General features: G+C 39.3%; 1 protein-coding gene across 1 annotated transcript in view; it reads right to left on the bottom strand.

Moving 5' to 3' along the window:
• Positions 1 to 166: 166 nt before the first annotated feature.
• The window catches only part of FAAH2 (fatty acid amide hydrolase 2), a 68,377-nt gene continuing 52,466 nt past the window's right edge, over positions 167 to 16,077 (bottom strand). The window contains exons 8-11 of the mRNA XM_028523280.2: positions 14,417 to 14,536; positions 12,211 to 12,322; positions 9,834 to 10,028; positions 167 to 589 (exon numbers count right to left, since the gene is read on the bottom strand). Of these exons, the coding sequence (XP_028379081.1) occupies positions 414 to 589; positions 9,834 to 10,028; positions 12,211 to 12,322; positions 14,417 to 14,536 (603 nt within the window). The 3' untranslated portion in view covers positions 167 to 413. The remainder of the gene's footprint in view (positions 590 to 9,833; positions 10,029 to 12,210; positions 12,323 to 14,416; positions 14,537 to 16,077) is intronic.

The following is a 16,077-nucleotide window of genomic DNA, read 5'->3' as shown; positions in this document are numbered from 1 at the left end:
TCACCAATGCTCCTGCGTGGAATTCCCTTACTTCACGGCAAACACATAACTGGGTTTCAAATCTCAGTTTCAGCATCACCTACTCTGTGAAGTTGGTTGCAATTCTCTAATTCAAATTGAGTATGTCCTTCTGCGATCTCCTTATTGTACCTAAAAAAGACACTGCCACGGCATATAGGAAACTTTATTGCACTCATTCATTTACATGCCTATCTCCTCCAGTAAACTGAGGGCAGGAATCAAATATTACCATTTTATGAAAGCCAACAGTTAGTGAAGGAAAGAAGAGTGGAAAGAATAACTAAACAAGTGATAATTTTACGATTGTGTTTTCTTTACCTGCTTGCTGGTGCTTGATGTCACCCAGCTTATAGAAACACACACACACACTCACAACCCGCAAGAAGGCCATACTACAACTTTCCAGGACACACCCAGCCCCCAAAACTTTTCTCCAAGTACTGGGCCACAGCCAGGGTCAGGTGGTCATTAAAGGGTCCAGCCACGACCTGGATCCCTAGAGGAAGTCCTTTGGCATTCAGACCCAAGGGGCACTGGGTCACAGGCAAACCCAGGGCATTGAAGACACCTGAATGAAACAAACGAGAATAATGTGAGAAGCCAAGACATGTTCTTTAAAACTTATTTTCTCCCCTCAATTGTACCATGGTGATGATAATACTTGCACACCTGTAGAGTTTCCTATCTGCTAAAGACTCCTCTAGGGACTTGACGTGTTTCATAAACATTTGAATTATCACAACAAAACCCTTGAGACAGAAACTGCTAATTATTCCTACTGTACAGATCAAGTAACTGAAGAACAGAGGAGTTAGACAACATACCTACAGTTGCTGGGCAAGTAAAGTTCAAATTAGGATCTAAATGCAGAAAATGGGAGCGAGAGCTAGCACTGTTTTCTGATATGGTACTCCTAATTTGCCCTGTGTAATACTTTCAGAAAAAAAAAAATAGAGTAAATGCTTAGTGGGGGCAATATCTTCTTGCATTATGAATTTTCTTTTCACGTATGAGCCTTTGTAATAGAACTGTGTGGTAGTCTAGATTTGTAAATTTTAATTCTTTGCCATATTCATAGAGTATGTTTATAGTTCATGTGTGAAAAGAGTATGATTTAATTCTTTTGCATGCAGGCATCCACTTATCACAGCCCTATCCATGGCAGAGCCTGTTATTTCCCCATCGAATTGTCTTTGAAACTTGGTAAAAAGTCAATTGAACATAAGTATAAATATAGGGACTTGTATTTGCACTCTGAATTCTCTTCCACTGATTATATATATATATATATATATATATATATATATATATGGATATTCATATATCCTTATACCAGTACCACAATTTATTGAATACTGTAGCTTTGTTAACTGAGAAGTGTGTGTACTCCAACTTTTTCCCTGTTTAAAAAGGCCTTATACTCTCTGATCTTGTTGAATTATTTACTGGTTTCGGGTTTTTTGAAAAATTTCTTAAGATTTTTAATACTAATTATGTATTTAGTGAATAAAGATAATTTTACTTGCTCTTTTAAAACCTGGATGCCTTTTATTTCTTTTTCCTTGGTTACATGCACTCACAGTGTTGAACACATGTGGTAAAAGTGAAAATCCTTGTCTTGTTCCAGATCTTAGGGAGGAAACCTGTCTTTCACTAATATGTATGAAGTTATCTGTGGGTTTTTTGCATATTGCATATCTTGAGGAAGTCCCATCTATTCTTTAATTTGTTGAAAGCTTTTTAAAGATTTTATTTATTTATCTTCAAAGAGAGGGGAAGGGAGGGAGAAAGATGGAGAGAAACATCAATGTATGGTTGCCTCTCACGTGTGTGTCCCCCTACTGGGGACCTGGCCTGCAACCCAGGCATGTGCCCTGACTGGGAATCGAACCAGCGACCCTTTGGTTCTCAGGCCAGTGCTCAATCTGTTGAGCCACACCAGCCAGGGCTGTTGAAAGTTTTTGGTTCTGGTTTTGTTTGCCATGAATGGGTTTTCAATGTTCTCCAAAGCTTTTTTTTTTTTTTTTTGCATCTGTTGTGATTTTAATGTGTTTTTCCAATTCCTAGAATAAATCCCACTTGTTGGTGGTGCATAATAGTTACTTTCACACTGAATTTGATTCACTAATTTTTTTTAGGATTTTTACATCTATATCAATGATGGATATTGATTTATAGTTTTCTTTTCTTGTGATGTCTTCATGAGTTTTGGTATAACAGGTACTGGCCTCACAAAATGAATTAATGAATGAATAGACAAACAAAGGCCCTACCAATCAAAACAATGTGGTACTGACATAAAAGCAGACACATAGATCAATGGAACAGATAGACAACCCAGGAATAAGCTCGTGGCTTTGTAGTAAATTAACATGTGACGAATGAGGCAAGAATATACAATGGGGTAAACATAGTTCATCCAGTAAATGGTGTCGGGAAAATAGAACAGATATTGTGCAAAAAGTGAAAGTAGACCACCTTCTTACATCATACACAAGAATAAACTCAAAAAAAGAGTAGAGACTTAAATGTTACACTTGATCCCACAAAATTACTAGAAGAAAATATAGGCAGTAAAACCTCGAACATTCCTGGTAGCAGTATTTTTGCCGATACATCTATGGCAAGGGAAACAAAGGAAAAACAAATGGGACTGCCTCAAACTAAAAAGTTTTTGCACAGCAAGGGAAACCATCGACAAAATGAAAAGACAACCCACCGAATGCACTGAATGGGAGGACATATTGGCAAATGATATATCTGAGAAGCGGTTAATATCCAAAATATATAAAGAACATATACAACTCAACACCAGAAAGGGAAAAAAAAAAAGAACCCCACCAACAGTGCAATTAAAAAATGGACAAAGAACCTGAACACACACTTCTCCAAGGAGGACATACAGATGCCAATAGGCATATGAAAAGATGCTCAAGAACACTAATCATCAAAGAATTGCAAATTAAACAACATGAAACCTCATGGCTGTGAGAATGACAATTAAACCTCATGCCTGTGAACATAGGTATCATCGATAATTCGACAAACAACAAGTGCTGGTGAGGATGTGGGGACAGGAGAACCATAGTGCACTGTTGGTGGGAATGCAGACTGGTGCAGCCACTGTGGAAAGCAGTGTGGAAAGTCCTCAAAAAATTAAAAATGGAACTGCCTTCTCACCCAGTGATTGCACTTCTGGGAATTTATCCGAAGAAACCCAAAATACTAATTGAAAAGAATAGATGCACCCTTTTGTTCATAGCAGTATGATTTACAATACCTGAGATTTAGAAGCTGCCCAAGTGCCCATCAGTAGATGAGTGGATAAAAATGCTGTGGTATATTTACACAGTAGAATACCACTATGCCATATAAAGAAGGGGCGAATGGTACCCTTTGCAACGATGGCATGGTTGGACCTGGAGAACACTGTGCTAAGTGAAATAAGCCAGCCAGAGAAAAACAAGCATCACATGGCTTCACTCATACGTGGAGTCTAATGAAGAAAATGGGCTAACAAGCAAAACAGAGACAGACTCATAGACAGAGAGCAGGCTGACAGCTCTTGGGGGGTGCTGGGTGGAGATATTGAACTGAAAATAAAAAAGAGAAAGAACTCATGGACATGGGCACCAGTGTGGTGCTTGCTGGAGAAAGGGGGTTGTGGGGGACATGGGGGGGATAAATGGTGATGAACAGAGACTTGGCTTCAGGTGGCGAGCACACAACACAACCTACAGAAGTTTGTAGAATTGTGCACCTAGAGCCTGCACAATTTTGTTAGGCAGTGTCACCCCAATAAATTTAATAAAAAGGAAATAAAGATGCTGGATCTCATAGTCTTTTCTGTCTGCTCACAATAGAACTTTTGCAAGACGGGGCTGGGATGGATGGGAGCTGTCCATCTTTAGGTTCTGTCCTGCCTATGCAGAGTGGAATCTGGGCGACTCGGAGCTGGAGCTTAAGAGGAAAGGATGGGAACAGCCTCCAGCTTAAACGCCACAGACAGCAACCATTCCAATCAAGAATCAGTAGATTTTTTTCCATATATGCTTCTCAAATGGCACTATGCCCTTTGATCAAATTTCAAACTTGCAACACTTTTATTGGGTTATTTTGTCCAGTTTCATTGCTGCGTTTTTTGAAGAGAGGTTTTGCCAAGCTTTTCACACCGTCCTTTTGGAAAGCCCATTGTTACTAATTTATATTTGTTTATATGTTCAGAACTGCAATGTGCTAGTCAGTAGGGATTGCATAGGTGGACAGGAAGGTTGCACAAACTGCAGCCTCCATAGAGCTTGTAATACAGCAGCAGGGTTATGTAGAATCTATGTTCAGAGTGCACGAAAGTTTCATCTCTGTGCTTAGCTTACCAATGAGTGAAATGACCAAGCTCACTGTATGGAAACGTCCTGAGACCAAATTTGTTCTGAGAGGGAAGAATGTCATGATCGATTATTGTGGCTGCTGTGAGTACACGAAGGGCCCCGGATGATGGTGCACTACGCTTTTGCCAAAACTGATGCATGAAATCTTGAGGTTTAGCCTGATGTCAGATGCTGTGAAAGTCAGAGAATCTCTGGGAAGAATCAAAAGGCAAAAGCAGTGGTCTTCCTACAGGAGGTCTGTAAAATGCTGACTGCCCAATGCTGCTCATCTGGAGATGTAAATGGCCCTAGAGGTACATGAGGACAGACACCTAAAGTCAACTGGGGTGCAGGGGGAAAGCCAGTAGAAGGCCACTTCTGTAAGCTGTTTCCTCCCCTCTCTCCTGGTCATCGCCTCTCCCGCTTAATATGGCATGTAGGTGTTGCGGTAAGTGTGGTGAAGCTTAAGTGGGAGATGTGTAAATGAATCTATTGAGATAAGACTTAAACTGTAACATCATCGATCCTTATTGTCACCAGAGAATACAATAAGGATAACAAAACATTCCAAGATTCTGCAGACTACATTATCTTTTATGACTGTTACTGCACTGGCACCATAGAAAGAATGAGGGATATGGGTATGGTTCCAGGACAGGTAGCATGATCTATGTTTGATGCAGTTTTTGGCATGACTCTTGAGGTTCTCCATGACAGGCTTACGTCTCCAAACTCATGTCCACTCTCCACCCTCATTACCAATTCACGCGCTGCAGACAGTATACTGTTTCACTTTCCCATTCTCACAGTTCCCAATGTACTTTTTCTGTACCATTTCTCATGGGGTTTCTACTGCCTGGATTACTTTCTTCCTTTCCCTACTCCGCTACCTGGATAATTACTAATCCTCTCTCAGGACCCAGGTCCCATTTCAATTTCCCCCGAAATTCTTCCTTTGCCTTTGTATTTGGTGCCTTCTTTTGAACCCCTCTGGTCTTATTCGTATCTCCTACTAGGCCAGGCATGGAATGTATCGGAATCATCTCTCTAACCCTGGTGCATGCAGTCTGGTCTCGGCGAATGGTTAATAAAGATCTGGTTATTCTGGAGTGTCAGTGAAACATAGTAGTAAAGGTGCTACCATTTCCTGAACAGCAAGTGGGGCTGGAGAACAGGGAAGGAGGGCAGCTGCAGTCAAGCAGACCTGTGTTTGAACCATTACCCTCTTTCCTGCACAGCTGAGGAGCCCTGGCAAGCCTCTTTTTCCTCCTCTGTGTAGTGAACTAACGTACAAACTCTGAGAGGTGGGGGCCTGGGTTCCATTTCCATTTCCAATACCACCTTAGCTATGTGCCTGTGGAAGTGTGTTTGAAGTTCTTTGTGTTTGAATTCTTTCATCTCTGAAATGAGGGTGATGATAGTTTCTTGTTTTCAGAACTGCTGTGAGTATGATATTGGACGAGGCCTATACAGCTATTGGTACAATGCATGGAACAGATAAATCAAGGGGAAAATATATAGCGATTGTTATGAAGTAAAACAGAAATATTAATATTGCCTAAAGTCAACATATACGTATGCATGGGTTCAATAGATTGTAATATTACCATTATTATTAAAACTTGTAAAGCATTTGATACACATGCTCACATTTAAGCATTCTTCCAATGGTGCTGCAAAATACATGGGGCGTCTTCATCATCACCATAAAAAAATCACAGTGCAGAAATTAAATATCTGACTGAATTTACCCATCCTGGAAGTATCAGGCAAGTATAAAAATCTTCTACTTGCTTGTGTAGAAACTAACAAGAGTATTGCCTCATAGAAAAAAATAAAAACACAGCTAAACACTCAAGCTATTTGGCGTCCGACAATTCTATGTCATTGACGGAAGGCCTCCCAAACTGGTCAGTTTTCAGCTTCAGTGGCGGAAATAAAAGCAAAACAATACTAAGTATCATCGACCCATGTGTGGGGTGGAAATCACACTGGCTTTGAAGTCAGACAATTCACAGTTGGATTCCAGTCCTGACTCTGACCCTGAAGTCACTGTTTCTTTGTCTCTTTCACAGGCCTACCTGTACCTGCTGTGGAGGGTTTCTGGGAGCCTTAAATGACAAAATGGATAGCATTCCTAGCTCCTAGTACCTGGCACATAATAGATACTTAATCAATACTGCTCTTATCTATCATGGATCTCGTATCCACATTACCTGGTTCACAAGACTTAATTAACTACAGGGAAAAGTTCCCAGTGGTGGCTAACTTCAATCAGAGGAAGATCCCTCCAAAAAGCTGTAAGTTTGTTGTTCCACATAAAAATTAAATGCAGTGGCCTATGTGGTAGTTAATTTCACATTCTTGGGGTGTCCAAGCAGAAATGAATGAACACTCCATCAGCAAATTATAGAAAGGGATTTAAACAACATATGAATAGATGACTTCTAATGTATAACCTTGGCATTCAGTATACAATGGATAGGATATGAAAACACAGAAGAAATCTTTAGACGGAATAGTTTGAGGCTAATTTTGTACAAAATCATCCTTCACGTGGTTTCAGCTTACTGAATAACCCCTGAATGGTCCAATATTGGCTGGTCCATGAACTGAGACTGACAAAGCCGTTATAGGAGGTAGGGTAAGTTTTTTAGGTAACTCTAGTTAGGACACAGGAGGAGTTCTGGAATAAAAACTGGGAAGTGGGGCTGTGATTTTTGGTGTGAGAATTGACCTTACGGTGTCCTTAACTATAGAACAGGAGTCAACTTCTTGTATTCATTCTTGGAAGCTTTGCGTTACACGTTGTGCTTCAAACAGCCCCCGGGCACAGATAAAGTAAACTATAGAAACACTTTGTGGAACTGTGATGTGTATTATCAAGGAGGAGTTCCTTCTGAGCTTGAGTTCCTTAGTTGAACAGATTTCTGGATGAATACAAATAATTGTTATTAGATAGGAGGCTGCCAGTCGCCTTGCCTCACCAAGAAAACACACTCCTCCCACATCCCCTTATTTTCTTCCTGGGAATTTTGCCAGAAGGGCCGGGAGCAAGTGTTCAGGTTAGCAAATAGATAGCAAGTGTTATCTACTTCGGTAAGGCCCTGCAGCATGTTTCGGTTCTCTGACATCTGTAACATCAAACGAGCGTGAGTCGAACAGACCGAACAGACCGAGATAAATAAACTATGCAGTGCCACGTCTCCTGAGCTGTCTCTGTGGGTGGGGAGGCCAATGAGATTAAATAGGCAAGAGCATTCGCACCATCAAGAGTGGGAGGTTTCTGGGACTCCTGCCTGTGGAGGCTGTCGGAAGGGGCAAACATCAAAGCGAGGAACACATGGGAGACCACAGTCTGTCCTTTTCTGTTCTTATGCTATTAGACACATACCCAGGGATCTCTGCCACTGCCATGATTTCGGCTATCGCCTAGGAGCAAAGGACCTTCCCATCTACAGTCCCTGACCCACGTTTCGGACCTACATAACCAAATTCCTATTTGACATCTCCATATGGATATCACAGGGAAACCTCAAGGTACAAAAAAAAAAAAGTAAGAAATAAAATGGCCTGGCAAAATGACCTCTTTCCTCATGGAATGCAGTCTAGACAGAGTTAAGACACACACATGAAAAGATTGCTAGTAAAACAAGAAGTGTTCTCAGGAACAACAAAATAGTGATTTAGATAAAAAGTGGTAGAGAATCTCAAAAGATGGATCTTTCACTGTGGGCTGAATAAGGGAGTGGTCAGAGTTGAGATATGAACCAGGTTTCCAAAGGTGAGCTGGTCTTGGTCTAAAATGCAGGCTGAGTCACCCTTGTTAATCTCAGGGAACATCGGACTAGACTCATCTCTGCTGTTAATAATTAAAAATTAGTGAGCAAGCTAATAAATGACATATAAATCTTTATAAAGGCATATTACATAAAAATGAAAAGAAAAGCAGAACAAAACAAAATCAAAAAGCTTTAAGTAGCCACTTTCTCTTTCGGTTCTTTCCTGTAGACAACTACATTTCCTTGCCTTCACAACTTGAGTAGCTAGGTGAGAGAAACTTAGGCAGGAACGTGTTTCAAAGATTCAAGGAATTGGGAGTAACTGACCAAAGACAAGAATTAGAGTAAAGATGAGAAAATGATGGATAAAAACTATTATTTGTACCCTCTCCCCCTCATCCTCCACAACCCTAATGCCAAGTACTTTACATGCATTATTCAATTTAACCTTTTCTCGACTGTTGAAAACAATTATTATTTTTTTTTTGGTTAAAAACATTCAAAGGTAATATATGCTCCTAATATTCTGAAAAGAAAAAATAAATCAATATGAAATTATAGAAAATAAAAAAACCAAAATCCCTTACCCTCCCTCCCAATCCTATTCTCAGGCAGTAACCAGATTTAACAATTTGCTGTGTTGTGAACATGACTTTCCTTAAAAAGTTTTTAAAAGATTTTATTTATTTATTTTTAGAGAGAGGGGAAAGGAGGGATAAAGAGAGGGAGAGAAACATCAATGTGTGGTTTCCTGCCACGTGCCTCCCACGATCCCCCCCACGTGGACCTGGCCCGCAACCCAGGCATGTGCCCTGACTAGAATCGATCCTTTGGTTCACAGGCCAGCACTCAATCCACTGAGCCACACCAGCCAGGGCTGAACGTGCCTTTTGACAGCAAAAGAGCAAGATACAGATTACCCTTTATTCCTAGAGGAGGAACAAGATTCAGAAACATTCAATATCTTGCTCCAGGAAACACAGGTAGAAAATAATAGAGACAAGTATTTGAACTCAAATAAACCAAGCTCCAAATTCTAAGTTAAAGTGGACCACGGGATTATAGAGCAAGAAAATATACAGTAACCCTGGAGAAACTATAGAAACTGACCTAGTATTAATACATTTCCAGGGGCCTTTGACCTCACCTGACCATGGCCCAGACACAGCTCCCAAACCCGCTGAAACTGAAACAAATTAATTGGGTGAATACTAGGCTGAACGGAACGCAGGAAAGATGACAGCTAAGGCAAAGAAATGGGTATCCTGGAGAATTATATTTTGTACTAGCATTTTGGGGGAAGCCACACACCCTGGGGAAAAAGCTGACTTGGCTTTAGCGTGATCAGAACAGCCAAGGCAGCCTTTGGATTCAGTTAGTTCACACTGTGTTACTGAAGACGTCACGGAACCTCCCTGAAGCTCAGTGCTCTAAAATGTGATACTCATGCTCACCTGCAGGGTTCTAGGGCAGGATGCAGATACTAGCAAATTATCATCCACATGTGACAATAGAAACTGCTTTCTGGAATTTTCTTAAAGTACACATTATTTTTGGACATGCATATATCAAACTTGTCCAACAGCAAAAGGAAATTACACTTTTCTTGGAAAATACCTCTATTTCTTTAAGATTAAAGACTAAAAGAAGTACAGTTAGTTACCTGTGTAAGCAAAGTTGAAAGGCCTTGTCAGAGGAACATGATGCTTGGGAGCCACTGTGGGATGGGAGGGGTATAAGAAGACACCATCATCACCGAGCATCTCCACCAATTCTTTATGCAGGCTTTCTTTCACTGCTGTAAACTTTCTGTATTTCTCACTGCTGTATTTGAGTTTTTCTTCCAATAAGGCCAGTCCTACAGAATGATAACAGGCAACAAGTTAAGGTATGACATTTCATTTCCAGTTTTAGTGTTCTAAAAAAGTAAATAAATTCTAGTGCTCTTTAATTTATCTTTTCTTACTGTAGAACATCGAGGAAGTAAGAAAGTGGTGAAGAAGAAACCTTATCACCTTGCCACCCATACATGAATATTGTTGACCATTCAGTGCCGAGTCTTAGTCTTTTCCGACAATGCTGCCCATGGAGTTCTTGCTTCTCCCACAGAGCGTTACCTCATAAGGGTTTACGACTGTGAAATGTATCATAGCTTTTTCTTGAACTAGCCCATGACTGTCGGGCATATGAACTTTTCCAAAAAAAAATTTTTTTTAAGATTTTATTTATTTATTTTTAGAGAGGGAAGGGAGGGAGAAAGAGAGAGAGAGAGAAACATCAATGTGCGGTTGCTGGGGGTCATGGCCTACAACCTAGGCATGTACCCTGACTGGGAATCGAACCTGTGGCACTTTGGTTCGCAGCCTGCGCTCAATCCACTGAGCTACGCCAGCCAGGGCCCTTTTCCAAAATTTTAATGTCGTCATAAACACCTTCGTGCATGGAATTCTTAGAAAAACTTTGTAATAGAGTTATAGTTTTAGAGGATTCTATCCAATGTATCTTCCAGTTTTAAATTGTTTTAGGAAAAGATCATTAACACATGCACATGTACACATATTTTGCACATCAGTCAACTATGCATCATATGTGCTTACTAGATCATAGTCAGTATTTAATACTAGTATTTATTTTAGTAGAGTTTACTGACTTATTTAAAAATAAGTTTATTGCTCCTATTATGAAAGGAGCACATAAGTCTAATAGAAAATAAAAAAAAAATTCAAAAGATTACAATGGAATAAACTACTCACCCCAAAATATCGTGCCCCAGGGGAAATAGTTGCAAATGTGTTAGTACACTTAGTTCATGTACTTTTCTGTGCAAATATTATGTCTTTGCTCACCCTGTATGTAAAACTTTCCACATTTTCCACTCACCATTTTAACTACATTGATACACACGTTATAAATATATCTTTGTTAACTTGGCCTTAAGTGCCAGCATAAAATTTATCCTATATGTGAATGTGAATTCACTACCTATCCCTCTGTTGTTAAACCTTTAGGATGCTGATAATTTGTTGTAAAACATACTGCAATGTACATCTCTATAATTTTTGTACTATGGTTTCATATATTTTTATCTGAAGAGTCTAGCTTCTGGCCAAAATCCACTTGAAGTTCCCAGTATGTGCATGGTTAGGTTCTATCTCATGTGCTTTAGATGCATAATTCATTTGACTAGTCAAACAATGCAAGGCAGCACATAATCCACTCAATCACACAGTCAATACATACTTTCATTAATTCCTTTTTATAGAGGAGAAAAATGAATCACTGACAGGATAAACAACTGAATGAAGGTTAAGCAAGTAGTATCTATAAAAGTGAAGACTGGACTCCAGTTTGAAACAAATAACCAATCTCTATTTGCCTCAGTTTCTCACTATAAAGAGGTAACAGTACTTATATATACTATCAGACTGTCTTAAATGCTTAAAGGGACAACACATACAAAATACCAAAAACCTAATATTTGGCACGTAGGTACTCAATGAGCATTTGTTTGTAGTAACAGCAATGTCCAACTCTGCAACAAGGGTACACAGCTGCATTAACTTCTTTGGAGAGGTGCTTCAACTAAACTTACTCTACAGGACCAATAATTAACATTTTATCAGGTTAATTCACCAGAATAGTCCTGTACGGGCCAACACCTGAAGTCAAATATTTTGCCCAAATGTTCCATTTTGTATTTAAATACAATACATGACACGAGAAAGCATCCTAGGTATTTGAGTCTGTGAGATAAACATTTCAAGAGCACCCTTTAACTTGGTACCCATCCAACCTTTATGAATTGAGGTTTCTAAGCCTATAAAATGGGCATTGTAACAGACACACTGCAAATCAATGAGATAAAATGCACAGGACTCACTAAGCGCTTGGCACATAGTGAGATGTCAGCAAATGATGAGCGCTAATTCATTATTAATATTTCCGCTTTCCCAAAGTGTTGCGAGTGGTTCTTATATTCTTGGTAAGATGTTCTTCCCTCCCCTAAAGACATCAAAACAGAGAAAAGATGATTTCTATACCAATGGCAGGGATGGTGTGCACTGATAGGCCCAGGCACCATTTGACCAATTCCCACAGAGGGTTGATAGGCTTCCCACGGTCACTAAGCAGATCCACAAATTTCAGAGGTTCCTGAGATGAAACAAAACTTTATTAACCGATGTCACATCAATAAGTCTGATTTTTAAAAAGAGCTGGGAAAGGAAGAGATTAAATGTAAATGTGAAAATAAACATCTCAAACTGCTAAAACAAGAGATACAAGTATTCTCTCAAAAAGGTATGTTTAGGACAATATGAATGAGAATGTTCACAGCAGCACAGTAAATAATAGCCACATAACAATCAGCTGATGAACAGATAAACAAATTATATCAATTCAATAGAATATTGTTCAGCCATAAAAAGAAATAAGGTACTGACATAAGGTACAACATGGATGAAATGCAAGAAATATTAAGGTAAGTGAAAGAAGACCATAACAAAACACCACACAATGTACAATCTCACCTATTTGAAATGTCCAGAATCAGCAAATCAAGAGATACAGAAAGCAGGTTAGTTTTTGCTAAGGCTGTGGATCGGGGCAGTGAGGATATTGAACGTGACTGATCATGAGTATGGGTCTCTTTTTGTGGTGATCTCAGGAAAATGTTCCAAAATTGATTGCCATGATGACTGCACAATTCTGTGTTTTAAAAACCATTTAATTGTATGCTTTAGATGAGTGATATGCATGATGTATAAATTATAATTCAAGAAATCTCTTATAATAAAGCAACAAAATGACCATAAACAAGTATGGCTGAGGAAATGGCCACATCCTTTTTCCATAGTAAAAGCTTCAAGTACCAACCATATAATGTCCTTGTTCCGAAGAGATGAACCATTACTGAGCTACACGGTAGAGCCTATGAATACTAGATCTGAGTCAGGCTTCACAATTCAAGCTGAGAGGACACCAGTTCTTTTCACCCTCTTTGTCTTCTTTCCAGTTTTTAAATTTAGGACCAACTTTCAAAATCAGCACCTATGTTAGGAGTTTCTCCAAGTTACTCAGTATAAGAGACTATCTCCTGCAAGTGCTAAGAATAAAAGGTTTGTTACTGATCTTTGATTTAGCATTGTTCTCACACTCTGATTAGGAACCTATATCTCAGAGTCTAACATCTAAGCTTGTGGATTTACATGGACTTCCTAGTCTGAGATATTTCCAAGGTGCTTATATAAAAGAAAAAGTGTATGTGTTTCTTAAACATGGGTATAGTGGCTGGTAATTTATTTTCCTGGAGGTAGAAAGGGATTGTGAAAGTGCTCCTTTATTGAAGGGCTACTAAATGTCACATACTTTACTACATATATTCTGAATCCAGAAAATAATCTTGTAACGCAGGTATCAATAGCTTCATTTCACAGATGAGTAGAGCGATGAATAAACAAGAACTCTCTCACCGAAAAGAAAAAAGAGCTGAAAGTGGCTTGCAACTTGTATTTGGGTCTATCATACTCCAACATACACATTCTTAATGGCCACCATATGTACAAAAGTTAAAAGACTTGAAAAGGGCTGCCTATTTCTTCATAATGTCAAATGCAACTTATTATTCTTAAATAATTCATATTTAAAACTTTCAGTGAGCCTGAAGAAATCATAAGTAAAGCATCTTTCACAAGTACCCACATCAACTTCTAAACTTAGCCAATAACACCAGGGTGAAATACATTGCAGAAAAGCGGATAATTGTGTGTGTATCTGTAAACACCTCTGATGGGGGAGGCAAGCTGTGATCTTGACCACTGGAATTACCTGAACACTTCATGCTTTACTGAAGCCTAAATGCTCTGATACCCAGCACACGCTTTACCGGGATAAACCTCATGCCACTGTACCCGTGTTCATAATGTCACCTCTGCTTGGAACACCTTGTATAACTTCTTTACTTAGTGAAGGCCTCCAAATTATTCAAGCATTGGTAAAGAGCAATCTTACACCAGGAAGCTTTTCCTGACTTCCACCTAGAGATGGGTCCTCCCTCTGTGATCACACAATCATATATGCTTATACCACTAGAGCACTCACCAAACTGTATAATCCCGAAGTATTTAACTATGTCAACTATTTGCTCATGAACTTCATTCCTACATATCTAGAACATATGGCCCACAATAGAGGGCCAATAAATCTTTGCAAAAGGAAAGAAGAAAGGAGGAAAAGTACTGAACATACCTTCCCATCATATGCTCTTGCTGACATCATTGTGACCCATAACTGAAAAGAATACTTCATTTGCTTCAGTTTAACGTGTTGAACGGAGGCTCCTAGCGTATTTTCCAGGTGAGTCACAACCTTAGGAAATGAAGATAGAATGACAGATAAACATGTGTAGGAAAAAGAGAAATCATTGGAGAGTGCTGTCAGCAAGATGGCTTACAAGGAAGCTCCAGGCCCTCATTGCTTCATGGAAATACCAACATACAGACCAAGTAGCTCGGTGAGACCTCTGAAAACCAGTTAAGAAACTGCAGCAATAAAACAAATGACCAAAAAAGAAAAGCTGCCCTCAAAATGCTAAGAAATCTCATGGGACCTTTGCTCATTCTTGTCCCACCCCCTTCCTGGCACAGCGCAGAAAGATTGGGAGGAAGCCACCTACCTAACTACTAACTTCTACCTTAGGGTGGAAGGAAAAGAGTGGAATTTGCTTGCAGAGTTCTGGCTAATACAGGGGCAGCCTGGAGCACTGGTTTATCTCTTGCTTGTCAGGGAACACTGATGGGCGGAATTGAGTTATAGTTTGTCTATCAGGTCGGAAACCATCAAAAGCAGTGGTTGGAGCTGTGGCATGAGAGAGTTGCATGGTTACTGTAGACCTGCGGGTACCTGGATATAAGATATTACAGACAGAGCTACCATATAGAACAACTAAGGGTTTGAGAAGAAACAGGATGAGACACTTAAGGAAATGAAGACATTAAGGAGTGGTTATATGTACAGAGGAAATGGAATTTTAAAATGTGCAGGCTCAAAAAAGACCCAACTCCAAAGGTTTTGACAGAACACTAAATCTTTAGGCTAGGTTAATTAGTAAAGGACTTCCTCTGCACAAAGGCAGTCCACAAAGATGAGGAGAGGTTGATATGATTTTAAATACCTAATTTTTAAAAAGATAACAAGGCATACTTGTTTCCCTGTAAAGAAGGCCCTCTTTCTTTAAAAAGAAACAGGGAAACATAGCCATTCAAAGGAACAAAATAAGTCTCTAGATACCAACCCCCTTGGCTTACTTTACAAAGCTTTTAAAACAACAGTCTTAAAAATGTTAGTGGGTTAAAAGACATCATGGACAAACAAAAATCAAAAAACGATATGAACGAAATTACAATATAAACACAAAGATGTAAATTGTAATAAAGACACAACCAGAAAATCCTGGAACGAAAAATATAATGAGTGAACTGAAATGTTCACCGAAAGGGTTCTGCAGAAGGCGGAGACCTGCAGAATAATAAATCAACGAAACAAGCCTATAAACAGATCATCGGAAAATATTGGGTCTCGGGGCAAAAAGAAATAATGAAAACATGTGAAAAGAGAGCAAGGTATTCATAGGATGCCATCAAGTGGAATAATACATACATTATAAGAATCCCAGGAAAAGAGAGAGAAAAGGAGACATAGATGTTATTTGAAGAAATAGTGGCTGAAAACCCCCCAACTTGAAAAAAGGAACTTGATACACAAATACAAAAGGGTGAACAAACTCCAAATAAGCTAAACCCAAAGAACCCCATAGTGAGAACTATTTTTACCACAATCTTGAAAATCAAACACAGCCCTGGCTGGTGTGCCTCAGTGGATTAAGCACCGTTCTGTGAACCAAAGGGTCA

This window comes from Phyllostomus discolor, chromosome X, assembly GCF_004126475.2.
Source record: "Phyllostomus discolor isolate MPI-MPIP mPhyDis1 chromosome X, mPhyDis1.pri.v3, whole genome shotgun sequence".
In the NCBI taxonomy this organism is placed as follows: domain Eukaryota; kingdom Metazoa; phylum Chordata; class Mammalia; order Chiroptera; family Phyllostomidae; genus Phyllostomus; species Phyllostomus discolor.
Note: the sequence above shows the minus strand (reverse complement) of the source record. Positions and strands in the feature narration are given on the sequence as shown.